At 38.5% G+C, this 26,124-nt stretch overlaps 1 protein-coding gene across 3 annotated transcripts in view; it reads right to left on the bottom strand.

Moving 5' to 3' along the window:
* Positions 1-4,903: 4,903 nt before the first annotated feature.
* Positions 4,904-26,124, bottom strand: part of CNOT6 (CCR4-NOT transcription complex subunit 6) — a 32,581-nt gene continuing 11,360 nt past the window's right edge. For 2 of the 3 annotated variants that reach the window (XM_053956554.1, XM_053956553.1), the window contains 11 exons: positions 22,895-23,008; positions 20,275-20,461; positions 16,779-16,864; positions 15,722-15,826; positions 15,562-15,630; positions 14,042-14,199; positions 13,380-13,534; positions 12,277-12,431; positions 11,099-11,329; positions 9,655-9,857; positions 4,904-9,011 (listed from right to left, as the gene is read on the bottom strand). In XM_053956554.1, coding sequence (XP_053812529.1) covers positions 8,799-9,011; positions 9,655-9,857; positions 11,099-11,329; positions 12,277-12,431; positions 13,380-13,534; positions 14,042-14,199; positions 15,562-15,630; positions 15,722-15,826; positions 16,779-16,864; positions 20,275-20,461; positions 22,895-23,006 — 1,674 coding nt within the window. In that variant the 5' untranslated portion in view covers positions 23,007-23,008 and the 3' untranslated portion in view covers positions 4,904-8,798. The remainder of the gene's footprint in view (positions 9,012-9,654; positions 9,858-11,098; positions 11,330-12,276; positions 12,432-13,379; positions 13,535-14,041; positions 14,200-15,561; positions 15,631-15,721; positions 15,827-16,778; positions 16,865-20,274; positions 20,462-22,894; positions 23,009-26,124) is intronic. The other variant, XM_053956555.1, reaches the window with a different exon arrangement.

Here is a 26,124-nt window from a genome sequence, read left to right as displayed (position 1 = left end):
TCCTTCTTACAGTCCATTGCAAAGAATACAGGCTAGAAAGAAAAACATTTAAATGTCACCCCATTAGGCTGGGCAAAATTTGTGATGCCCATTGTATTCCAAATTTTCATAGTATCATAGAATGGTTTGGATCTTAAAGATGATCTTATTCCAGCCCCCTGCAATGGGCAGGGACACCTTCCACTAGACCAGGCTTCTCCAAGCCCCATCCAGCCTGACCTTGAATATTTCCAGGGATGGAGCAGCCACAGCTTCTCTGGGAATCTTTGCCAGGGCCTCACAAGGAAGAACTTCTTCCTAATACGCAATATAACCCTGCCCTCTGTCAGTTTGAAGCCACTCATTTTTGTATTTGCTGCCCAAAATTGACAAAGAAACAAACCCTCCCCAAACCACCCCACCACATTTCATTGCATCCAATGCTAATTCTAGCAATATAATTTCAAAAGGAAATTCAAAATGTTTTTATCATTTTCTTTTCCCTGCTATTTCTTCCACAAATAGCAATGGCTAATATGGCCTGTCTCACTTTGTTAGACTCTGTGGGGGCTGTGAGGTCTCAGCTATCAAACCAAACACTGTAATTAGCCTTTATTAGAATTCTTTCCTTTCTCATCAAGCACCACATTTACACATTTTTTTTAGAGAAGTGTTTTTTGCACGTCCTGACCCAATGAGCTCCCAAGGTCTCTCAGCTCCATTGTACTTCAACAGACAAGACAGACTCAGTGTGGATCAGAATGTTTGCAGATGTATTTAAGAAGTCATTGCTCTCAGAACCTTGTACGGAGTGTTCCAGGCCAGAAGTACAGTACCTTTAAAATCACTGTGAAAACAAAGCACTGCATCACACGCATGCCTTGTCCTGGGGACAGGAGGGAACCAACCCACCCGGCAGACTGAAGGCACATTGCTCATCCTGCTGTGGGCAGGAGCTCCAGCGGAACAAGGCCACGGCTCTGTACCCTCCTCAGACCATTTGATCTGCCTCAATGCAGAGCAGTTTCACCCTTGCTAAAGTCCCTCAGCTCATAGGATGAAATTCTCACCTGCAGGACAACAGGGAGTTGTCCCAGAGTCCAAGCTGGGGACTGCAGGTGTGACCTGCTCCACCCCCCAGACACCCAGGAGCTTCAGGTAGTTGCTGGCTTTTGGAATTATTTCTGCTTTCTGTAGAATGGGAATCATTCCTACTTAGGGAAAGAAGATTCATAGAATTACCCAAAATATAAGGAAAAGATAATTATACAGAAACAGATTTTTCAGAGCAAGAAAAGAATCCCAGAGATAAAAGAGGAACATATATTGCAGTGCCAGGTGGCTCTTTCTCTTTGGTCATTTCACCAGTTCCTACAGGACATGAGTAATACATGGACAAATGTAAGGAAAAGGCTGGCTGACTCCTGAGGCTGATGTAACAAGTTGCAGGTTTCACACTATCAAATTAAAAGCCTACTTAAATTGTACAGCCATGCCAGAGACTTGGCACTGGGCCCAGCAAAAATGCAAACTCAGTTCAGTGGGATGTGAATCCTGTGGTGGGTGCCACAGGTCAGACCCTGCCCTGGTGCCTGCAGGGCTCTGGGGAGTTAGGACAGGTCTCAGGGAAGACAGGCTGTTCCACATGCACACGTGGTAACTTCATTTTTCTGTGCTTCTGATTGTGTTTTCCAAGTGAAAGCCCAGTGGAGTAAATGGAAAATTTCCTGTTGGCTATTTTGGGCCAAGACCCAAATTTCTACCTTTTGTTCATCTCCCTCCTCCCTCACTGGTCTGTGGATAAATGATTTGACCTGAGGGAGAAAATGTTACACAGGGTAATCCCAATCCTTCCTGTAGTCTATCACCTCAAATTACATCAGAAATACTCCTAGTTTACTACCTGCAAGCATTAGCAAGTGTAGCCCCCACTTACACAGGGTACAGCCTCTCAGAGAACAGCTAAGGCACTAAAAACCTTCAGCTGCCTCACACACCAACTTAAAACACTGCAAAGGACATGAAAATACATACATTTGTGAAGTCAGAAACTGAAAATCAAAGAGCAGTTGAAGGAAAAGCATGTTTGATTTGATCTTGTCTCACTGGGCAATGCATGTAGAGTTTTACTGTGTTGCTGTTATTACTCACCAGAAACCTGGCCAGCCATTAACCCAGCACTGCCAAGCCCACCATGTCCCCAGGTGCCACAGTTAAACATCTTTTAAATCCCTCCAGGGATGGCCACTCCATCACTTCTCTGGGAAGCCTGTTCCAATGCTTAACAACCCTTTCCATGAAGAAATTTCTAGAGAAATCTGATATCCAATCTAAACTTTTCCCAACAGACCATTTCCCCTTGTCCTGTTGCTGGTTGCCTGCAAGAAGAGACCAACCCCCCCTGGCTACAGCCTCCTTCCCGAGAGCTGTAGAGTGGGATGAGGTTTCCCCTGAAGCTCAGTTTTCAGAGGTAGGCAAATATTCACCATCTCCATTGGTTTCCTTTACACAGTAACCTGTAGTTCATCTTTCTGAGCCTGCAGCAGCTGTTCCATGGCTGGCAGCACATGCACCCCATGACACAGGTGAGTGCACAAGCGTGGCAAGGACTTGGCTCCCAGCACCCCACCACCACGCTGGCCACAAAGCACTCTCACAAGCCACTGGAGCCTGGCATGTTCCTGCAGAGAAAACTTAAACAATATAAAAAAAAAAAAAAAAAAAAAAAAAAAAAAAAAAAAAAAAAAAAAAAAGTGTAGCCTCATCAAGTGACCGATGTGCTACTTAAATCTCTGTGGTCACTAAAAATCCAGAAGGAGGGAATGTATGTTTTTATTTTCTGTAGTGTGCATTTTTTTACAATCAATATCAAGCATTTTTAAATAAATCAGTGCTGTCCACTGATACACTAGGAAGATTTAACCAAGATGTACCCTCTTATCTTTTAAAAACTGATAAATTGTAAGAACAGTAGGCATATTTTGGAATAAAAAATATTCAAGTGTATCAAAGTTCCCTATAAGTAGCTTAATTAAATTTACTGCTTTCCATACTGAGTAAAGGAACATTTAGAGAGTAAACCATTACTGCCTTTGGATTAGGAAAGGAGGATGAAAAGCAAGAAAAGAACCAGAACACTCGCCTTTAGTGAAGTATTACTTCTCCCAAGAGGTCACTTCATATACCTGGCTGAATCTTGTCCTTCCCACTTACCTTTTTCTCTTTGTGCTCAATTCCACAGGTTTTAAGATTCCTCTGCTTCACCAGTGCCAGTAGAAATGACAAGCTACTCTGTAAACTACTTTGATTTGGGAGATTCTCACCCTAGAAAGCCCAAATCCAACTTTTTTCCATCACTGAAGAGACTGGACAACGGGTATGCAGGACCAGTAACCAGAGTCTGTCCAGAGTTTTGTGTAGTCAATTCTATTAATATAGCTCCAGTTATTTTACTGCAAGTTAAGCAAAGACAAGATTTCTTTGACTTGGGTGAGGATGACAGGACACAGGCTCAGCTCAGTCCTTTGCCTTTGAGGAGAGGAGCTGTTTTCTCTCCACATTCTCTGACAAGGACACTGGCCTCTCCATTAGTTTTGGAAGTTTCCCTACAAACAGCTCTCCCCATACTTATATGTCAAGTTTGCAGACACTATTTAGGAGCTTGTAAACTCCAGTCTGGAACCATGTAACTGTACTCATCTGAAAACATAACCTGAAGTAGATTAATACAACAAGGGAAGGCCCTACTGAATAATTTTGTCACCGAGGCCCAAGTGGGTCCCTTTCATTCCCATCATGACAGCTGGATTTATAAAACCAGTATTAATTGGCATGAATGTTACCAAACCAAATGCTGCCACTAGAAAAAGTTCATCCTTGGGCCTGAATGCCCACAAATATTCTTCAGAATAATTCTACAAGCCACACTTTGTGCATGCACTGAAATAGGTTCAGGCTGTGTGCAGCTGAAGTCTGTGTTTCCCGCACCATCTAGTGGCAATCCTGCAAATGCGTTGGGAGTTAACATCTCACCCAAAGAGAAATCATAGCTAGGCTTACAAGGGACCATCACACTGCTGGGGACTTACAGCTGCTTCAAGAGAGCACATTTTAAACCTACAACCAAGCTGAACATTCTGAGGCCAGTGGTATTTATTGGAACACAGAACTAGATAATTTATTTCATAGGAAAACAGCACCAACATACTGAACACAGGCTCTAGGAGGGCAGTGGTGCCAGGAGAGGTATTGGGTGCTTCAGTGCTCCACACACACAAGTGTGCTCAGGTGTCTGATGCTTCCTGCAGCCAGTGATGGGAACATCACACCAAATGTGATGAGACTGCACTGTTACAGACACTGAGACAGTGTCACCTGCAGAGAAAGAACAGGGCATGAAAATACACCAAGGACAAGAATTTGCTGAATCTCATTCCTGAAAAAGCTGAAAAAGTCTTCACTTTGTTTCCCTCCCCTAGTAAATAGAGTATTTGAATCCCTTCCTGTTGTCAGACCCCAAGTCTACTTTGTGCTTCTGGAGCAGTAAGAGGAAGGAAGGAGCAGGGTCTACAGGACCGAGACAAAACGTCCACTGCACAACTGACCTTACAGACTGACCTGGAAGGTCAGAGGATGGCCAGCTATGAAGACAGGGAGTTGAGCTCAGAGTAGGTTTGGACAGGGTTCTCCACAAGCTCTGGAGGCACTTCTGATCATGCCTTCACTTTGCAATCCAAACCCAACTGACCAGAGTGGAGTTTTGGTGTGCAGATCTTGAAAGCAGCAGGAAGCACAGCAAGGTCTTTCTGGGATTATCAACTTCCTTATGCTTCCATTATACCCTTCACACACTTCAATCACTTTGGCTGTAACTCTTGAGAAAGATCTTTTACGAATCAAGTTAAAATATGAATTAGACTTCAAGAAGGTTTGAAACAGATACTGGATTTATTGGTCAGCTATGAGTAGGAAAATACATTGGTAAAGAAAAAGAAGACCCTGTATATAAATATAATACTAACTAGTTAAAATTTGACCAAGAAGAAAGTTCCACTGAAGAGAACAGTAAAAGCCCTTGTTTACCATCAGACCATATTCAGTTTCCCATTTATCTTATTGAAGAGCTGCCTATAGACAAATGCAACATTCTTTGAGCTTAGTGCAGATAATGTGCTGGTTTTTGTTACATGAATGGTAAACAAGAGTTAGTCCAGTGCATTACACATTATACAGAAGTACTGTGAATAAAGACTAAGATATTCTATTTTAGACACTACTTAAACATACCAAGACACTTAAGTGTTACAAATTTATGCAACCAAAAGAAAAGAATAGCAGTTAACATACTAAAAAATACTGTGTCTGGCTGGATGAGAAAGGCTTTGCTACTGAAGCAGTTAACTGAACTTTTCAAAGTTTTACAGTGTAATTAGTTTTCTTTTTCACCCTCCCCCACAATGGTGTTGCAATTATTTTGTCTTTCATACAGGTTTTGCATGGTTGAAAAAGCAAAGCATAAGCTATTTTCTAAGCCTGCTGTTAAAAAAAAAAAAACAAACAAAACCACAACCTTGAGAGATTTGCTGAAGTTACATCAAAGATGCATACAATGTTCTTAAAATCAGTTCAGTCAAATGCTAGCCAAATTTACCTTTAATTTAAAGCTGCTAAAAGCACAAAATAATTACAACACACACCAATATATATGCTCTTTTGCCCCCCTACTTGTGTTATGTTAAAAGCGGTAACTTGTGGTATTAGTCTTGTACTCTAAACAATTGTTTTATTTAAGGGCGTAGTTCAATTTACACTTTGACACCCAGAACTCTTGGTAAATGTAAATAAAACTAGACAAGATATGGCAGAGTGTACTTTAAGTGGAAAAAAGCCTGGTCTTACCTAAATAAATCCTTTCAACCCCACGGATGTTCTGTGACTTTTGCTGTATGTGCTTTTACAACAAGAACACTGAAGGTACATTATGGCAACACCCAAAACCACCTTGAATAAAAATATTGCAAATAACCATTTCATGTTAAAAACTATGAAGCAAACATTTTGATTTTGTGAAGACACAGTTTATTGCCTTATTCTATGTTATAGCTGGAAATTGAGATTTTTGAGTTAGATTTGTTTGACACAAGAATGTATTTTCTTTGAGAGATTGTTTGACAACTATCCCAGCTCTGTTTTGGTACCATCTGATCTTTCCCTGTTTTCAAAACATTTCTCCTTCCTTCCTTCAGCCCCTGAGTCACAGCTGCTGTCCAGTTAAAACCCAGTGAAGTCAAAGGAGTGCCTTCAATGGATTCAGAGGGTTTTCAATCAGGACCTGATGGACTACTAAAAAAGCTGGAGGAAATGGTTATTCAAATGGACCCTTAGACCATAAGGTGACTAGGCAGGAACAGTTGTGTCTCCAAAAGCACAAGGGGCCATATTTTCACATGCTGTCATAAATTCAAATATTTTTTAAGACTAAGCAATAGAGGAGAACACATACTGGATAAAGCTCAAACCTTTAGAATCTAACAAGTGCACTCAAGCTCCAGCATCTATTAAAGTAAATTATCCCCCTCTAAAAAAATACAAAATGAGTAAGTGCTTCCCTTCCCCTTCTGTAAAGCTTTCTGGACTCCTTACACAATCCAGATTTCAGAAAAGAAAAATAGTTTGCTTAGTCTGACAAGCTAAATTGGCTCATCATTACTGGAAATTGTCATGATGTACATTACCAAGACATCATTAAGGAAACATGAGTAAAACACCTTTTATTCACACTTTACAAAAAAACCCCAAAAAACAAACAGAAAAAAAATAACACTACGCATTAAATCTACTACAGCAACACTACCAGCATTTCAATGTACTGATTATAAACTGGACATGTTTGGTGTTTTTACAACTAAAACCAAAACAAGATAACCCCAAGAGATCAGGTCCCAGACAAGGATTCAAGATCAAAAATTCTTGTATTGAAATTTTAAAATGTACATTTTACACATCCGAACTGTTTGCAATTTTTACTTTGAGCTTAAAACAGAACGGTTTGAGCACACTTATGGTGCTGACTACTTTTCAATAAAATTTTGAATCATTATTACCAATCTTTTCTCATATATATAAAAAATTCACAATATTTAGAAAGTTTTCTTTTAATGCTCAGTGTCCTTTTGCTTCCCTGCCCGCAGCTGAAACAAAAGCTGTTTAAGACCAAGCTCTATCTCCATCATTAATTTTTTTTTTTTTTTACATTTATTATTCAAGTTGTATTAGTTTAAGGAGATGATGAATTCTCCCTTTCAGGATACAAATAGACAAGTTAAATTTGTAAGCTGTTATATACTTGGCTTCATGACACAAATGGCACTGAGGGTACACTATAACTTCGGTCTTGCTTGACACTTTAAAATAAGACTTGGTCACTTTAAAATATGATCTGAAGAATTGTCTTTGGGACCTGTATTGAAGATGCATTTATTTTACACTGCTTCATTAATAGAAAATGTAGGGCTAGGTTTTTATCTTCAAGGAATTATACTTTCAGAAACTGAGGAACACACAAACGAAAGAGAATCCACATGATAGTAAATCTTAGTGGGAAAAACGGCACTGTGCAATGACACTGAAAGAAGCAGTGCATGGGCATTAGAAGCTAGAAACTGTGTACCCATAACCTGAACATGTTCCAAAGTGTGATATTCAATGCTTCACAAAGGAAAAAAGATGCCACAGCTTATACAAAAGTATCTTCATAAAATTTTCACAAGTGTTAACATTATTTAAAAAAATAAAAGAGGATGCACAGGATCTCTCTGCATGCACAGGCAGTGCTAGTTGAGAACAAATTTAAGCAGGCACAGTGGAGATAGGACAAATATTTAAAACAGAAATGAAGAAGCTGTACACAAGTATCGCTAGATTTTACTTCAAAGTTAGAGATGAGAAAAACATCTGAGTGTGTACACATCAGCAATAACTTTCAATCCATACAGGTCTACTTATAGTCACTGCTCAGCTTATCTGTTCTGTGAGAACTCTATGTCTCTTTCTTTTTTTTATCAGAAATAGAATGTATTTCATTATCTCTGTAAGATATTAATATTTCATAGGTTTGGATTTTGAAAGCAACGTTCTCAATTGAACATAAAAAGTAGTATAAAAGGGCTAACGAAACCCTAACAGTGCAAATCATTAGCAGAGAAAACCTGTGACAACCTCTTTTACACGCTGGCCTTTATAACACATGAAAACAGATAAAAATTTAGCCTTAGTTTACAATACAATCATTTTCCAAATCTGATTTTTCTTTTTTTTTTTTTTTAAAGTACAAAATCTCATAAATCAGGTTTTCTGTTGTTCATATACAATCAATAAAGGCTAAATTCAAATTCTATATTTTACAAACAAGTCTGAAAAAGGAGGGAGTGAAGTACGGAGAATGTTCTGTGGATGTTCCTACTGGCCTCAAAAAAGTAGTGCTACAGATAACTGTGCAAAGAGAATACACTGTATAACAATTCCCTATTTCAAGGCATGAAAATGTCACGTTGGAGAAAAGAAACAGGAAGGTTAATTGTAATGTATTAAAGAAAGGTGCAAATGCACCAATCGCTGTGGAACAGTATACAAAGTATATTGGGCTCAGAATTGTGTCTGTTGATAGCACCTGGCTTTTACTATGTCTTTAGCAAATAATTAGATTTAAGATTAAGATTATTAAGAAAAAAAAAATCCCTGTTGGCCATACCTCACTCCTCTATATTCAGATTTTACAATTGTACAAGTTAGACTGAGGTTGCCCTCTAAAATGTATTTGACTACCTCCTGCCAGGGAGATGGATTCCATTTACAGGAGGCAGGAAAGGCAGCAAAAGCTCCAGTTGTGCAAAAAGTGAGAAGTGGTCAGAAGGGATGAGTGGATGTGGACAACCACTTATATTGTTCTCTATTAACCAATGATGATCCAAAGGTCCAAGAATGCCAAGTATGTTTAGCTGAGGTTTAGAGTAGAAGATGTAATCAATAATACCCTAAAACAAGAGGGAAACAAAAGATTATTGTTAGTATTTATTCTTGTCTCAAGTTATTATTCCAAACAAGAGCTGAACTCAGTCTTACAAGTAATGAAATATCCCATTCCTTCTCTATAGAACGCCACAATTTAGGAGATTTCTTCTTCCTATATCCAGTGGGATGCTCAGTATAGATTAGGAAAACAAAAGAAAAGGCCACCCTTTATCACTTCTGCTATGCTTTTGTGGGAGGTCCAACCTCCTAGAGAGCTTCAAATCACATTTTGCTGATTTTGAAGAGGAAAAAAACAGTCTTTGTTTTCCCTGGGCAACAGAGAGCTTAGACTTCTCCAGAAGCAACATGGATTATTTCCTTGCACTTGACAGCTTAAGTGCCCCTGTCATTTATCTTGGAGTATCAAAACTGTTTACAGGGAAGGTTAAAAGCACCCCAACTCTTGTAAAGCTATTACAAGTTATTAAAAAGAATAAGATGGTTTCTAGGAGACTGAAGTGTTGGGCATTCTAGTTTACTATGTTTTAAGTATAAACTTGGTGAACTTAGCTACACAGATTAACTTATAGAACAACTTCATAGAGCAAATCACACCAGTTACACTTGAAAATGGAAAACATTTCTGAAATACAAGCAAGCCCTTACCTTGAAGTCAAATGTGTAATTTGTATAAGGCATTAGACCATTCTCATAGGCACTCTTCAACTTGAAACCATGTGTAATTCTTCCATTTGTTGTCCCATTTTTTCCATTACAGCTGAAGTTAGTAAGACTTTCATTGTATCTCAGTTCCTTAAAATCTTTGTGGTTTGTTTCCACTCCACCAGTGCTCAAGTACTCAACAACACCTATGAGGAGACACATTAGGAACAAGAAGGTATTAACAAACATTCAGCAAATAAGTGTGTGTAAGTACTTGAAGTCAGACATGCAACTTTAGGCTTTATAACCAAAACCTTAACAATACACAGTAAAATCAACAGCAGTTCTTTTAAAATACTGCAGGGCAATGTGTATCAAGAGCAAATGTCACCTAGAACAAAGAGACACTTTGATTAGAAAAAAAAGAGAAGATTAATAAGGCATAGATTGGGAAGGGGAAGATGAAAAAAAATCAGAAGTAAAATTCTATCAATGCTAGTTATTGGCTGCCTCTTCTTGCTTTTATGCTCAAGTCCTGCCGTTTAATGTTCTTCAGCTAAAGTGTTGCAAAAAAGCCAACTTCTGAAACACTACTTCAAAAGAAGTTACCTTTAAAAAGGCTGTAAAGCCAAATTGATTAGATTTGTGTCACATAAAACGATGATTGTGCCTCAATTTCAGAATAGCTGTGTTAAAGTTCTGGAAGGTAAAAGAAGCAGTCAAGTTGTTCTGAGGACACAACAAGACACATGAACTGGTCATTGCAATCATCACCAGTGATACTGGTCTTCCTTGGATCAAAAAGAATCTCACTTCCATTACTGATGAGTAATAACTGTTCTTTAAAATCCTAACAGATGTTAAGAGTTGCCAAGATGAAGCCAAAAGGAAGGGGACCAGGAATGGAGATGAGGCATGGCTCTTGAGTACAGCACTTCAGCGGGGTAGCTGAGCAAGCAAGGTGGCAGTCACTAAATGTGCTCTTTCTTTGCACTTTATAAAGTTGCCACCAAGTCAAGAAACAAAGTTCCATGCTGGTAAAGAGCTCTGGAAAGTCCCCTTCTGAAGGGGATGTATTGAATTTTAGAAGTTCTGAAACATGACAGAAAATGATTGTATGGTAGCAAATTTAAAGGTAAAATATCTTTTCACACTTAGAATTAAGAAAACTGAATTATCAGCAACACACTCATGTTTCCAGTTATTTTTGGAAGATATTTTAAAATACAGGAACAAACAGGGAACAAAATCACAGTGGAAATGCTTCTGGAAGACCAGACACAGTTCAACTACAGCACAAGCAGTAAGGTCACTCACAAATGAAACAGGTTCTCTCTCCTCAGCACCTACAGAGCTTATATTATCAAACAATGCATTCTCTAAACAGAAAAACTTACAATTGTTACACACTTGAAACAGTCTAAAGAATAAGAAATAGAACTCTTACCAGAGTCTGGTAGAGAATTGAGATCTGCACACAGTACAAGTGGAATGGTTCCAAGTTCTCCCGAAACACCAGGTTTGAGACTACGAGAAGCTTTATCAATAATGTTCTTTACCTCAGACAGGAACATCATAGTCTGAACCAGCTTCACATCAGAATAATCTGGGTCCCAATGCATATGTGCATTAGCTACAAGAACTAGCTGCTTTTCCATCCCAAGATGTGGCTTTCCAGCTAAAATTTAAAATCAGTTATTTATTTAAATTCAGTCAGCAACAGAAAATTCTATTACAAAAATTTAAACAAAATGTTTAAGGGGACAAAAAAAAAATCAGTATGACTTCAGGAGGGTTAAAACCATTTGAATCAAGAAGGTCAGATAACTCCTCTTACATTTAACAAGTGTTTAAGTTGATAGAAAGCATTAGGAATGATATTTCACATTCAAGACCATTAACAGACTTTTTTGTTACATGCAATGCTTTTGTATTCACTGAAAATTAACATAAGTAATGGATAATCCTAATTACAGGCAAATAATGTTTTTCTAAAGAATTACAGCAGCTTTCCTCAGGCTATGATAGCAAACAGGCTCTTTGCGTATCTTCTTAGGCAGCAAGCTCTGAATTCTAAGTTATCTCTCTTGCTGGAAGTGTTTCTTAAAAGGCTTGTTTGCTACAATCTGGATTAATAAAATATCATTTGGATAAATATAACACAGGTTGAGTAGGTTCCCACTGTGATACTTATAAAGCCTATTTACATTTCCTAAATTAAGAATTACAGGGCAGAACAAATAGTTTGTTTAGTCATGACAGCAAAGAAAATAAGTTAATATGATGGAAATACACGATCCAGAAACACACAACTAACACCACCTGATTCTTTGATACTTGTACATAGTTTTAAGAAAAAAACCCCAAAATCAAACAACAAAATCACTCAAGTTTTGATATCTTTTTTTCCTTAAAAATACAAGTGGGGAAAAAAAAAACCATATAATTTAAGCAACATGACTTTTCCCCAAAATCCTCTTTGGAAATAAATTTGTCTGAACATAAAATCTGCAAAGCCAAATTCACTTGCAGAACCTAGTTTCTCTTGTTTATTATAACAAGAGTAATTTTTTTTTGCAATTAAAAAATACCATCTATCTAAAAAATAAATGAAATGGGACTTACATGACATTTCTATCAATTCCTTTCGCAGTTCTAACAGAACAGCGACTCCAATGTTATCTTTTGTCATAACTCTGTTCAGCATAGCCTCTGAACCTTCTGAGTTTGCCATTGCTAGTTGATTGAACTCAACAGTATGCTTTTGGACCAAAGTAAATCTGAAAGAAAAACATAATATGTAATTTTCAGCAGCCAGATACAGTTGGAAATGTTATCAGTAATTCTCCTTTTAATTAAAGTTCAAACACATTTATGATGTGAAAATCTCAGCCAGTCACATAATTTCATAAAATCCTAAATTGAAATCAAGTGATACAGTTTTCATAGCAATTTTCATGTAGTTTATGGTACCTCAGTTACAATTAAAATATTTTGTTGATAGAGAGAGAGAGGTATTTTAGAGAAGTCATGCTTGTTTCAACTCTGCATCTGTTCCTAGTTCAAATACACAGATTTAACAGAGAGGGAGTAAATAATTTTCCAAGCCACTAGGCTGCAAACCTGGCACCTACATTTACTTATGGATACACAGGAATGGAAGCAGCAAGGGACATTATTACCATCACATCCGAAGCTGTACAATGCAATATAACACAACCAGTAAGTGCTGCAGCTCTTGAATGATTACAGTTTTTTTACAGAAGTGTGCAGTGATCCCTTGTTTGCTTTACCAAAGGCTAATGTATCAAAAAGTCAATGTCATCTGAGGCCTCATTTCTACAATTTGGGGGATTATAAATTCCTTTACTCAAAAAAACAAGAGGCAAGAAAATCTGCTTCAGTTTTCATCATTTCCTTCATTTTCTATTATTACACTCAACAAGTAAAGGATAATTCAGTGAACTCCCAACCAGCACTGCTCAAACAGAATGAAATCTCATTCAACTCAATATTTCAAGGTTCAATTTTTATTGCTAGTTCCACACAGAATGATCTCTGTCATATAAACCAGTCTTTCCAGGGGTAGGAATGCTCTGTATCAAAACCATGCCTGGCTACAAAAGGACAGTTAAAGTCCAACTGTGTGAACTATAAGACCCACCTGAGAAATTATGTAAAAGACAGCAAGAGAGACAACAGAAGGCTTAGCAAACCACATCACTTACTTTTCTGTTTTGAAAAATATTGCACAACCATCAACATGTTTTCTTTCCTGTTCTGACATTGTCCTAGCTCTAGATTTTGGACTGAAGAATCCATTATAGCCACGTTCTTTCAATTCTACCAGGAAAAAACTGTAGTACTGCTCCGTTTCAACCTCCTGTAAAGTTAAGGCAGCACAGCATGAATGTACTATTAGCAAAATACAGAAGACAGATATTATTTAGACTCTTCAGAAGTGTAAATCACTTTCAAATTAGATTTAAGGGGAAAAAATCTCAGAATTAAATACATCAGAGAATGCAAATTCAAGAGCAATATCCCTATTTTAAGAAAATATAAATGAATTTCTGTAATCCCTGGAGTTATGATTATCTCTAGCTTCTTATTTGAAAATGTGTCAATTACAGCCCCACATACACACACAAGCACAAAGACACCCCCACGAAGATTGCTTTGATCAGGGGCTGCTGGTTCCCATTCCAGCTGCGGGGGCTGAGAGCCTTCTTTTGATGTCAAGCAACAAATAATGTTCTAAACATCACTTCTTTTCCTTTTGTTTGCAGGAGGGCTTGAAAACAAACCGTTTACTAAAAATACACTTAATGCGAAGAAACCAGCACATTGGAATAGAAAAGGAAAGGAAAGAACGGTGTATTTTTTTTACCTGCAGACTTATGATGTCAGCATTGCAGCTCAGTATCTCCTGCATAATGGCTTTTTTTCTGTATTCCCAGTTCAAGGCCCAGGATGGACAATAGCCATACAGCTGCCGGGTGGCATATTTGTCACACAGGACATTGTAACACATGACAGAGAACAAGGCTGCAGAATAATAATTTTATTTACACACTGATAGATTAAAAAAAATACAATTTTGTTCTTGACTTTTGCCTTCTGCAAATTTATCATTTCATGCTTCATTTGTTTCAACCAAAACACAGTATGTGTATCAGTGCTAAAAAAATTGTTAGTTCTTTTAGGGAGACAAATTACATGTTTGGACTTATGGCAGCTGTCTTCTAGCATTTAATTAGGAAACAAACACCCTATTTTATATGGTTAACACAGTGAAGAACAGAAAAATGTGTTTTATGCTAAGTGGTGCTGCACTGTGAAAAACCCAAAACAAAGTAAGTGTATTTGAACACTTGTATTTACCAGCTACACAGAGGTCTGCAAGTCTACAATTAGATTCTTTAAAATCTACCTTAATTATTGCCACTACAAACTGTAACAGATCCACAGGCAGAGTGAGGATCCTTTCACACAAAGAAAAAGTGTAGGCAAATTAACCCTTCAAATATTTCCACCTCAAAAAGCCATTTAGGCATAGGACAAGACCTATCTCCTCTCTGTATTAATTTGAAACAGGAGTAATAATGAGACAGGCTGGGGCAATTTGACAGGCAATCCAGCAGCATGGATTTAGGAGGTTGTTTTGTTGAGTTTGCAGCTTTGTTTGTTTTTAAAAAGCACTTTAAAAACTTGAGGTACAACAATGAGATGCTTGAGTAGCTCCTCTCAAATGTAGAGAAAAGAAATAAGACCATTGTTTGAAGATATAGAGAATTGAGGAAAAGGATCTTGGGCTGACTGGGGTCAAAGTCCAGCATTTTCAAAACAAATAAATAGGTGACAACAAAACAGAAAGTGCATTAACATCATGATCTTTGAAGCAATCACCTTAATAATGGGAGGATTATCAGTCCTGGAAGAGAAGACACTGCAATAATTGAGAAATACACTAAGATTTTTGGTGTGCAGGTAAATAGAAAAGACTGCATTTTAAACAATTTGCAGCAAGAAAATTGCTGAATCAAGGATGATACCCTGGTTACTTAAAACAATTCTACATTTTTTGGAAATCATGCTCAAATGCTTCAATTTTTTTATTCTTCAACAAATGTTAAATTAAGCCTGTTATAATTCCACCACTTAACTAATTGTGGACAACAGTTTCAATTCCTGTGAGGGGGATGTTAATTAAAAATAAATTACTTTAGAGTGAAAGATGGGTAAATCTGGAACAGGTGTTCCAGCTGGGATAGAATGACTTCAGCTGGCCGGTCAGCACTGCAGAGATGATTGGTTAATTTAAGCATTAACTTCTTTTCCAGTAAAGATCAACAGCTTTTATTAAAAGGAAAATAGAAGAAATGAGAAATTCTTGAAGTGTTACAGTACCTGTTGGTCTTGTACGGTCTGGTTCTTGCAACATAATCCAGGATCTTGGAGGTGGCTGTTCTGTCGAAACTATGGGAACATTTTAAAATAGAGATACAACAAATGATAATCACATTTATTTAACACAGCAGAAAGAAATGTTTGAAGAATGATCACTTACTTCTTTTTGCAGTACCTGCCAAATTATCAAGCAAATAGTTCAGTAGCCGTCTTGTCCCATCTGGTTCCTGATACAGGTTCAGAATATCCTGTGTAAGTGGGTTTCCTACAAACCAATTCACAGGAATATTGAATAAAATATACAGAACTATTGCAGACTTGCATATCAGTGTTGAAAGCTGACATCTCGGAGACAAGATCTACTATGAGCTACTTCAGAATTTCAGATCTCAGGTCTTCAGTCCCACAGAACTCTGGATGTGTGGACAGTTTAACAACATTCCCTGCTGATTCTGCTGTGGGACTGAGCATCCCAAAGGTGGTGCTTGCACTAAGAGCAGTGAAGAACTTGTGTGGTACAACAGGCAGAGCTGATGAGCACAAACACAGGAGCCACCTCTGCTCAGTGTGAAACATCCACCAGCAGTTGATCTGACAGATCTCAGCAGAGACTCTGCCATCTGCCAAACATAAGCAGATTGTAGAAGTTGTCATGGACAACACACACTGCAAGTGCCCAGTTTTAAGGGGGAGATAAACAGACTTTTGAGACTTAACAGTGTATAGAGGTATTATAAGTCTCAGTGCTTCTGATTTTGTGACTCAAAATTCCCCAAGGTCAGCAATTTTATAGCTAGAATCCATAAAGTTCAGAGGGGGAAACAAAAAAAGGAAAATACTTAAATTGCTGCTTGCATGAACAGCACAGAACCCTGCAGCTGTACAAAGGATGTTCCCTTTCTGGCTGGAGATGTACCACAGTTAACCACAGACTATTTCTTAGTTAAAGCAGAATTGCATTCAACCCCCATGCAAGCAACAGAAAGCTTCTGCGCAGTCTGCAAAAAGGAAAGGAGACTTCTTTCTATGGGCACTGCTCTGCCAAACCTGTTATTTTTCTAAAAAATCCCTAAGTAACAGTATTTATAAATGTGGAGTGAGCAGCTACATCTGGATTGCTAATCAGTAACATTTTATGAACCAGCAGACTACAGCCATTACAGCTCAGCAGCAGTATCACTAAACAAGCACAGACACCAAGAAAAAAACAGCAGTACCTTTCAGACCCAAAGTCTGTAACTGGAACAGTTTTCCCAGCTCAAAAGGTAAAACTCGTAACAGGTTGTTATTTAAATGTAGTTCCCTGTAGACAGAGCAAGAATCATATGGGTCTGAAAACAGAGCAATGTTTATCTGCAGCAGTACACGAACGGAACTAAAAGAGAATCAATATAGTAGCAAACCACAATATTGAAAAATTCAGAGACTAAACAGCAATGGTTAGGGAAATCCTGCTGTACTCAAACACACACACCCAGACAAAAAACATTATGTTGAAGTAGAGAGGAAAGGAGCTGTTTGGAGAGTTTATCTTAAACAGTCAGACATTTTGTGAACATTAGCAATAATTAAACACTTTAGTATCTACAAGTGATGAAGCAGTAACAGCTCAGACAAACTAGACCATGAAACAGGTCAGCTGTGATTAAGAAATAAAGAGAAATTTTATCCCTGAAACAAAATTTAAAAATCCAGGATCATGGCAGTATGATTACAGCTATGGCATTACCGTGCAGTAGTCATTTACAGCAGTAATTTTCTGTTGGTTTGGGTGGTTTTCTTTTCATAAATTCAGTGGTAAGACAAAATATGTGCTTTGAAACTCACAAAACCAATATACAGACAGAACAGAACTCATGTCCTGACTTCTGATATCCCAGCAAATTGGGCAGAAAAAAATAGACTTTTCACTTTCCTAAATGGATTCCCACTAAGCAGTGAAGACTTTCACAGAATCAATCAATATGAAGTTGCTGCTCAAATGTGCTTAGAACTTGGTACCTAGAGACTTGACAAGTATTTCTGGGGAACAAAAACGGGAAAAAAAATGGAAGCCTGGAGGGCAAGAGTTAATTTAACTCTTGTTGATTTCTACAGAACAGCATTTGAGGATTTCAGTGTCTTTCTTGTCATAAGCAGCCCAGAACTGACCCCAGGATTTGAGGTGTAGTGTCAGCACAGGGGGACAGTCACTGCCCTGGTCCTGCTGCCACACTGTTGCTGATCCAGGCCAGGTGCTATCAGCTTTCTCAGCCACCTGGGCACACCTGGCTCATGTTCAGCTGCTGCTGACCACCCCCACCAGGTCCTTTTCCACCAGGCAGCTTCCCAGACACTGTTCCCCCAAACTGTAGAGCACTGCTGGGTTGTGACCCATGTGCAGGACCCAGCACCTCCCCTGGCTGAACCTCACAGCACTGGCCTTGGCCCATGGATCCAGCCTGTCCAGATCCCTCTGCAGAGCCTTCCTGCCCTCCAGCAGATCAACCCTTCCACCCAGCTCTGTGTCATCTGCAAATGCATTGGGGTGCACTCAAGTTCTTTCAAGCACATCAAGAGGATCTGTTTTACAGCTGAGCTTTCCAAGATAACATGTTCCACTGTTTATTTTTCTCTCCTTTTTCTGCAAAGATCAGAAATCCTACTGCTCTGACATCTCTTTTTTCAGCTACTTGCAGTAAAAAGGGAGATGAAAGGAGTCTTGGGAGAGCTCCACAGTACAGACCAAACCCAGAGCTCCAGATGTGGGAGCTGGGAGAGCTGTTATCAATTCTCAGTGTTGAGAGCACAAATGATTTCTATGGCTTGGGATATCAGCAATGCCCAGGTTGAATTACCGTTAGTTTGAACAACTTCCCAGAATCCAGGGGAAGAGTCTGCAGCAACACCAGCCTGGAACACAAAATCCTGGCCCAGCTGGGACCTGCAATGTGCTCTCACATAGGATGTGTTTATGGGCTTTTCTTCACTTACACTACAGTGAAAAAAATACACTGAACAGCTGCAATTACTGAGGAGCACAGTGGGTTCATGCACAGCTTTTCACATCTAGAGATCTGGGCTCAACTGCTGTGTTTTGGTCATAAATAGAAAGCTTATGTGATCCTAGAGCTTAGCTACACATTTCATATTTACAAGATTCACCCTTCTCTGCTCAGAAGAAACTTAGGGCATTCAAGAGCTGAAGCTTCACAGAATCAGCCAGAATAAATCAGAAGTGTTGGGAAGAAGGCATAATGACTTGACATTATTGACGACTCTGCACTGCTAAGCTATCTCCATGTCACAAGTGTTACATTTACAAAAATGTTTTAAAAAGACTGAAAGAAGGCTAATGAAGTATGAAGATGAATTTGAGAGTATTCCAGTAAATTTAGGGTTGCTATCTCACAATATCCAAGGAGTTGGATAAACAAGGGAAGAAACCTGTTACTAATAACTGCTTTTAATTGAAATAGTAATGCAAAGAACTAGAGCTTAGAACAGACTCCTCTCCAGTTGAAAGCAACTATACAACATGCTACAAACTGAGCTGCCAATTATACTTCAAAAAGCAAGGTTCCTTTGCTCAGCCTCCAAGGCTAAGGCTTGAACTGCTCTGGAATTTGAGCTTTTAGCACCAATTTAATCAGCTAGTTTAATCCTCTCCAACAGAGCAGACTTTTCTAAAGGGGAGGAAAATGCAATGACAGATATTTCTATGTGCAAACTTGCTTTGCTTCCAATTTCATGAAAGCTGTGCTGGCAGTCCATCGCTCTATCATTGCCTTTACTTCTAATAACATCCTTGTTACTTTCAGACTCTGAATTTTCTGGATTTGAGGAAGCTGTTCAGAAGTATCTTCAAAATTAATAGCAATGAAGGCAATTACTGGCAGCTGTCTAATAAACCCAAGATAAGGCTCTTCCTTTGGGTCAAGGGCAGAAGACTGTTGCCTGTAAATATTTACTCTTACATAAATAATTTATATATTTATGTAACAGTGTTTTTACAAAGTAAAATGCTGCAGCCTTAAGTATAATCTAAATAGGCATCATTTTTCATATTTCACTTCCAGGCTAACTTTGCAGATCTTGGCATTGCAAAATTGAAGGGAAAAAAAACTTGAAAAGCTGTGATTAGAACATTTTTTTCTCCTCCCCAGTTTGCACAGGAATGCAGTTACATCACAGCAAAGGTGGGGAGGAGATGATACTAGACATCCTAGACATACTAGATGATACTAGATGTTGCAATTGTTATACAATAAACAGAACAAGAATTATTGTTGAGTATAATTACTAAATATGAATAAAGACGAAGACATTGTAGTTAACGTGATTATAAATGTTTAATCTGATCTTTTTTCTACCTTACTATGAGTTAAAAGCAATTTCTTTTTTTGGTGCTTCACTTACTCTTTGAGACAAATGCCACATAAAAGATTTGTACAAGAATCTGGAAAGAGATGCCTGAGAGGAAACCTGACTTGGAAAAATATAAAATGGGTGATTGTCATCAAACCAAACACTTCTGAGGCTCATTCTGTGCTGTCATACATCAGAAGAGGAAATCGCAGAAAAACCAGTACTGCTAGAGCTGCACAGCCCACAGCAAGTATTCAGGGAAGCAGATAAGAAGGGAGGAAAGGGGAATTTACTTATGCTGAAATGTGAACTGTTACTACGAAGATAATAAAAGAACAATTTTAACTCCTGTTAGGATTTACATACCTGAGTGACACCATGTTTCCGAGCTCTGCTGGTAAACTGCGGATTTTATTAGAGGACAAGTCCAGATATACCAGATTGTGAAGCTTGGCAATGTCTGAAGGAATACGGGATAAGGAATTGTCACTGAGATGCAAAGCTGTCAAATGGGTCAGTGTCCACAACGATGAACTTAAGCTTCTCACTTTCCCTGTGGAAGAAAGGTACAAGAGAAAATAGGACATTTAAAATACACAGATTTGGCAATAATAGCACATTTTCCAAGTATGTACAGGGCAGGGGAATTTGAGGGGGAGTTTTGCTTGTGGGTTTTATTATTATTATTTTATTCAGTGAAAATTGCATTAATCATTGATTCTATAGATGAAAATTTTGTCATTGTGTGAGAAAATGCAAGATATTGCCAAGGATGCTTGAGGTTGTTTTTCCCAAACCATACTTAAGGCTTAAACATCTGTCTTTATCTAGTTCTATACAAGACAAAACATATTAACTAGCTGACCATGAATTTATCATTAAGAGAGGTGTAATAAACAGGTTTTTTCAATTATAGTTTATGTCTGAGATGAAAGACGGTGCTTTGGTTCATCCCTTATTTCTGCACATCTTTCAAACCAAAAATCTTGACTCTGTGGCATTAATCCAGCCAAGAACAGATAGAAACACTATATTTAGGGCGACTAAGATGCTTAGTTGAGAACATGGATTTCCATCTGGCATTCAACTAAAAGCTGTATCAACTATTGCCAGATATTTTAAAAAAGGTATGATTTTTTGTATAAACTGAAGTGTGGAAACATGGATTTGTGTGACAGAATCAAGATTTTTACACTGTTGCATGCAAGGAATGTGAGATATCATCAGAAGGTCTCAAAATATTTCTTGTCTCCAAGATTTTTTTCCTCCAGGGGTAAATCCTTTCTCATTTACATAAATCATCTCACTGTACCAAAAGCATCAGGAGTACCAACACCAGTTTCTCCAAGGTAAAAAGTTAGCTGGAACAACTTTAAAATGCCCACTGTGACTTATCAAGGTTAACAACAGTCTGGTAAATATTATACCAACACACACACTTTGTAATTCCTTTCTTTAAATGATTTTCTCCAAAATAAGAATATATCTTCACTGCCCAGGGAAGGTTACACTGAGACATGTGCATCTGGGACTCAGTCCCTGGCAGCAAAATGTTTAATACTGGTATAATTTCCAGTGAGCTATGACAAAACAAAGAGCATAAAAAAGCCTGTAGTGAAAAAACATGATTTAAATGAGATCAGTTAAAACATTTATGGCTTTCTGTATTCTGTGACTTTGCAAGGAAAGGACAATGTGAACGTTAATGAAACAAAAACACTGCACGTTTTATTTTGCAAGGCAAATACATACAGTTCTGAAGGGATTGATGCTCCTCTAATGCTCATTAAGAACTATTTTGAAAGGTTTTAAACACAAATGGATAGTTCTTTGCATTTTAAAATGGAATTAGCACCTCTTCCCCACCCCCAGTGCAAACAGGTGACTGTGATCATAGAAAGCCTTGCAGCTGAAAGGATTTCCAATCAACACCCCTGATCCAGGCTCTCCACTCCAGCACCTCCCTTGGCAGGAATCAGTCTATGGTGAGATTACCAGGCATGAAAGGAAAGAGCCATCACTTAATGCACTTCCTATGCAGAGCAGCAGATGTCCAAGAGGATTCCAAGCCTAATGCTGATATATAATGCTGATTCCTGAAGCAGCATTTAACTGGGTTTCTGCATCTGTAAGCTTCAGTAAAGCATGCTATTCACATGGGGAGGCATGTGGTACTGGAAGCAAGGCATAGATTCAGTGAACTGGATGGAAAGATTCTTCACAATCTGAAGAACTGTTTGTTTAGTCCTTCTTCCATGAATTTCTCTACTGAACAGTCATTTATAAATCTCACATGGCAATTTTTGCAGTTGCTTCATATCGACACAAAATTACAGCCTAAGTTTAAAATGCCACAAAATAACTTTTTAATTCTTAAAATATTTCCTTGAATTTCCTTGTAAACAGTTCTTGTACCAAACTTAGGATTTACTCTACAAATCAAGAGACTGGTTGACCAGTGGAAGTACATGCTTATGAATTCTAACCATTATCTTATTTTTCAGAAAAGATTCAAGAGTCCAACAGTATCTCAAACCTTGCACAGATTGTGGAGGTTTTGGTGTTTGTCTTTAATCTTAAGAACAAAGTAAAATTTACAACTGCTTTTAACAGAAAGCTTTTCCTTCATGGACTAATACCTTGTTGTTACATTACCTACAGTAAGAACATACCACTACAGATCAACCCCAACTTCATCCTCTGCTCTCATTCACTTCATGATTTCAAAACACAAAGAGTTCACATCCATATCCTCACCTTGAAAACTTTCCTGTACATGGGGATTTCCCACTTGCCCTACCCTACCCCTCCCACAGCTCCCTGTGTTATCCCCGCCCAAGCTCTTCCCTCCACACACCCCCAGCTGGCAGCTTCTACCCCTGTGCTCTGCTGGCTCACTTCAAGGTAGGTGACTCCACCCCAGACTTTCCAAGCCCACACTACTTGCAGTGAGTTCTAAACTCAGGACCACGCCTCAGTTCCTTACCACTTATTTCCAACTCTGCCCAGTGTGATTTCTTTCCATTGGCTGCTTCCTCTGAGGACATAATTGTGTACATCCTCCGTGGATCAGGTGGATCGTACTTTTCCTTGGGCATTCCTGTTGAAACCAAAAGGCAAGTGATTAACTGAGATATTATACACTGAGAATTCTTTACAAGGTAATGCCCATTTCAGTGAAATTTCATACTAGGCTTTTGTACCAAATACTTCCCAAAGCTACAGATAATGTGCCCATTTACAAATGTTGCTGAATAGGAAACACTGCTATAAAATTGAAAAACAGATTCCTAATGCTCCTAGAATGGCAGACAACAGCCTAGCCCCCTCCAAAAATTTACCAGAATCTGCAAAGCAGTTTAAAAATTGTGTCCCACCACCTTCCGTGGCTATGCTGTGTGTCCCTCAAAACCAACACATCCCACTGCAGGCTCTTGTTTCTTCAACAATGGAACTTCAAAAAGGGATGACCACCACCACTGGGATCTCATACTCGTGGAGAACATATTTACTAATAACTCTGATTACCTATCAGTTCCAGGTTTACTGCAATTCTCAACTTTTTACACAAATCAGCATCAAGAACAGAATTAAGGTTTCAAAAAGATCCTCAGTTCTTTAAATCTGCAAAATGATAGGTTTTAATCCAACCTTCAACCTACTCTCTGCAATCCAAAAATATTGCACCCAAGGTATATATTTCTATCACTTTCTTCAGCCAGGTATTTAATACTGAAATTTTGCTTCATTCTTTTTCACATAATTCCTGGTAACTTTATAAGAATAATTTTTCTAGGTTCTTTTTACCATACTCAATCATGCTCCATGACAGAGAAGCAAACGTTCCTGTCCAACAAACCACAAGCTATAAATCTATTTATATGAAATAAAGAAATTAAACAATGCTGGCTCAAATCACCCTTAAAAACACATTACAAGCAATATTATGCAATTATTCAGCAAAATAGATTACAGCAATATTATAGTACTACTCAAACCCACTCAATAAGCAAGCAGCTGTACTGGTCAAATTTCTAAGTACATCTTCCTACCAAGTCTTTTAAGGCTTTCTCATTTTTTCATTTCCTGGGACAATGTTGTCATTATATAAAATAATCAAAGAATAACTCCTAGTAAATAAGACTATCAACCAGACTCATAATCTGTTTACTGATTTTACTGAAAAATGTTTACTCTGCATGTTAAACAAAACAACAGAAATCCACCAAAAACTTTCTGATAATTATGCATCTTAATTAAAATAAAGCTTTTAGGTATCACATGCTTACTTTAATACAACAGCTCTTTTACTAAGTCACACTCCTCCTTCCCTTTCCCACTCCCACTACTGGTCAAAACCAGATTTCTGCAGTGAAAAGAAATTCCCCTTTAAGAAGTGAATTGTGGGTAAAAGGATCAGATTATAAATAGCAGCTGGGTGAGGCTCCTTCCAGAGTGAAGGCATTTGAGTACCCAGGGTGTGGGAATCACCAAGTGTAACACTTTTTTCACCAAACTTCACTAATTGAATGAGAGGAGAGCGGATTATAATCTCCAGAAAGTCAAAAGCCTAATTTCTTTCTGCAGTAACTATGCAACTGATGCAAAAAATACGTATCAGAGCAATGTATAGAGCATCTCTTCTGAAATTTCTATGTATAATATATAGTTCACAAAGACCAAGTAAGAATGCTCCAGCTTGTCAGGAAACATTTCCCTTCGTCAGACATTTACTGCTTTCTCTTCCTGCTGTTCCCTGAATTAATAAATATGTTCCAATTTTTTGAGAAGCAGGTATAGCAAAGACAGAAATCTCATTCAGTACAGAAACACAAATGCTCCCCAGAGCACACTCAATCACATGCACTAATTAACAGCTTTGCTGGTACCAGCAGTGTATCACTGCTCACTGCTAGAAGAGGATGACATACTTTTCCAGTGGGTTTTGTTAATGCATACTAAACAATTAGAGATTTAAGAATTTGAGGGTTTAACACTGGATCCTGGTGATCCTGCACTCCCAGTCACTCCATGGCACCACCCTCCCTCTCAATAAAGATCCTGCTCTTTATGGTTTCCCCTCTCTCACTGCTGCATTTCTCAGAGGATGAGTCCCTGCTGTTTAGGATTACCAGGTGCCAAAAAAGCAGCAAATGCTTGAGAGCCTCCTGGTAGAAGGAGCTGCTGCTGCCCCAGAGCATCACTGCCACCAGCCACATCCAGGATACTGTCACACCAGGCATTACCGCATCTTCATCTATCACCCAGAACTCAGAATTTCTCAAGAACTGACAGGAAGGCTAAATTTGGGTTGTATCTCAAAGTACAGCATAAAATACAAACAGAACACCTTCAATTGCATTTCAAAACTTCACAGCATGGAGTAGCTCAAGAAAATCAGTCTCTTTTACTGTCTCCTTTCTCCACCTCCCCAAATCCAAATTTAGCACCTGCTGAGCTGCTACAGTAAAACATAAAAGCTGAGGTAAACATCAGATTAAGTGATAGAGTTTTGTCAGACTAAAGTAATTTTTAGTAAGACCCATAATATAGTGTTGAACATCCTTAGAACCATTGATAACTGCAGTTCTTAACAATCATTATGGTAATTTTCAAAAGAGCTTATACCACCTGTAATTTTCGCTTACACCAATACAGATGGTGAAACACCAATGTTAGGTTCTTATTGCATGCAGTAAATCAGTTTGTAAAGGAGAAAATCTTTATAACAAAGATATGACATGGATTCCTGGAACATGCTCCAGACTACATAAATTTAATGAAAAGGACATTTTAGTATGTTTGAATGCAAATGAAATTGTTTACTATCTCGTACCAGGTTATTAAAATTGTCATTTTAATAGCTGTAAAAACAGAAGAGCTTGAGAGCTGTACTGAGTGTGGCTGCCCACTCCCACTGTGGGTCACTCAGTCCCTATACAGAATTAACATCCCTTACCCCAAAGAAACTGAGCCATGCAACAGTGCACAGGTCTGACACAGGGAATTAGAGCTCAAGCCTCCAGTGCAGACGCTGCCTTAAGCCCTTGTTTGTAGGGGGTGCTGAGATATTGGCATTGGGACAGGGTGAGGGGCAGCAGGGACCAACAGCCCCTCCAGGGAAGGGTGACAGGGACCAGGAAGAGAAGGAAAAACCTGAAGATTGTTATGTCAAGGGAGGGCAACCTGCTGGAAGAGAGCTGGCTACTGCAGCAG

Source organism: Vidua chalybeata, chromosome 15 (genome assembly GCF_026979565.1).
Source record: "Vidua chalybeata isolate OUT-0048 chromosome 15, bVidCha1 merged haplotype, whole genome shotgun sequence".
NCBI classification, from domain to species: Eukaryota; Metazoa; Chordata; class Aves; order Passeriformes; family Viduidae; genus Vidua; species Vidua chalybeata.
The sequence above is the reverse complement of the archived record's forward strand: the minus strand, read 5'-3'. Positions and strand labels throughout refer to the sequence as shown.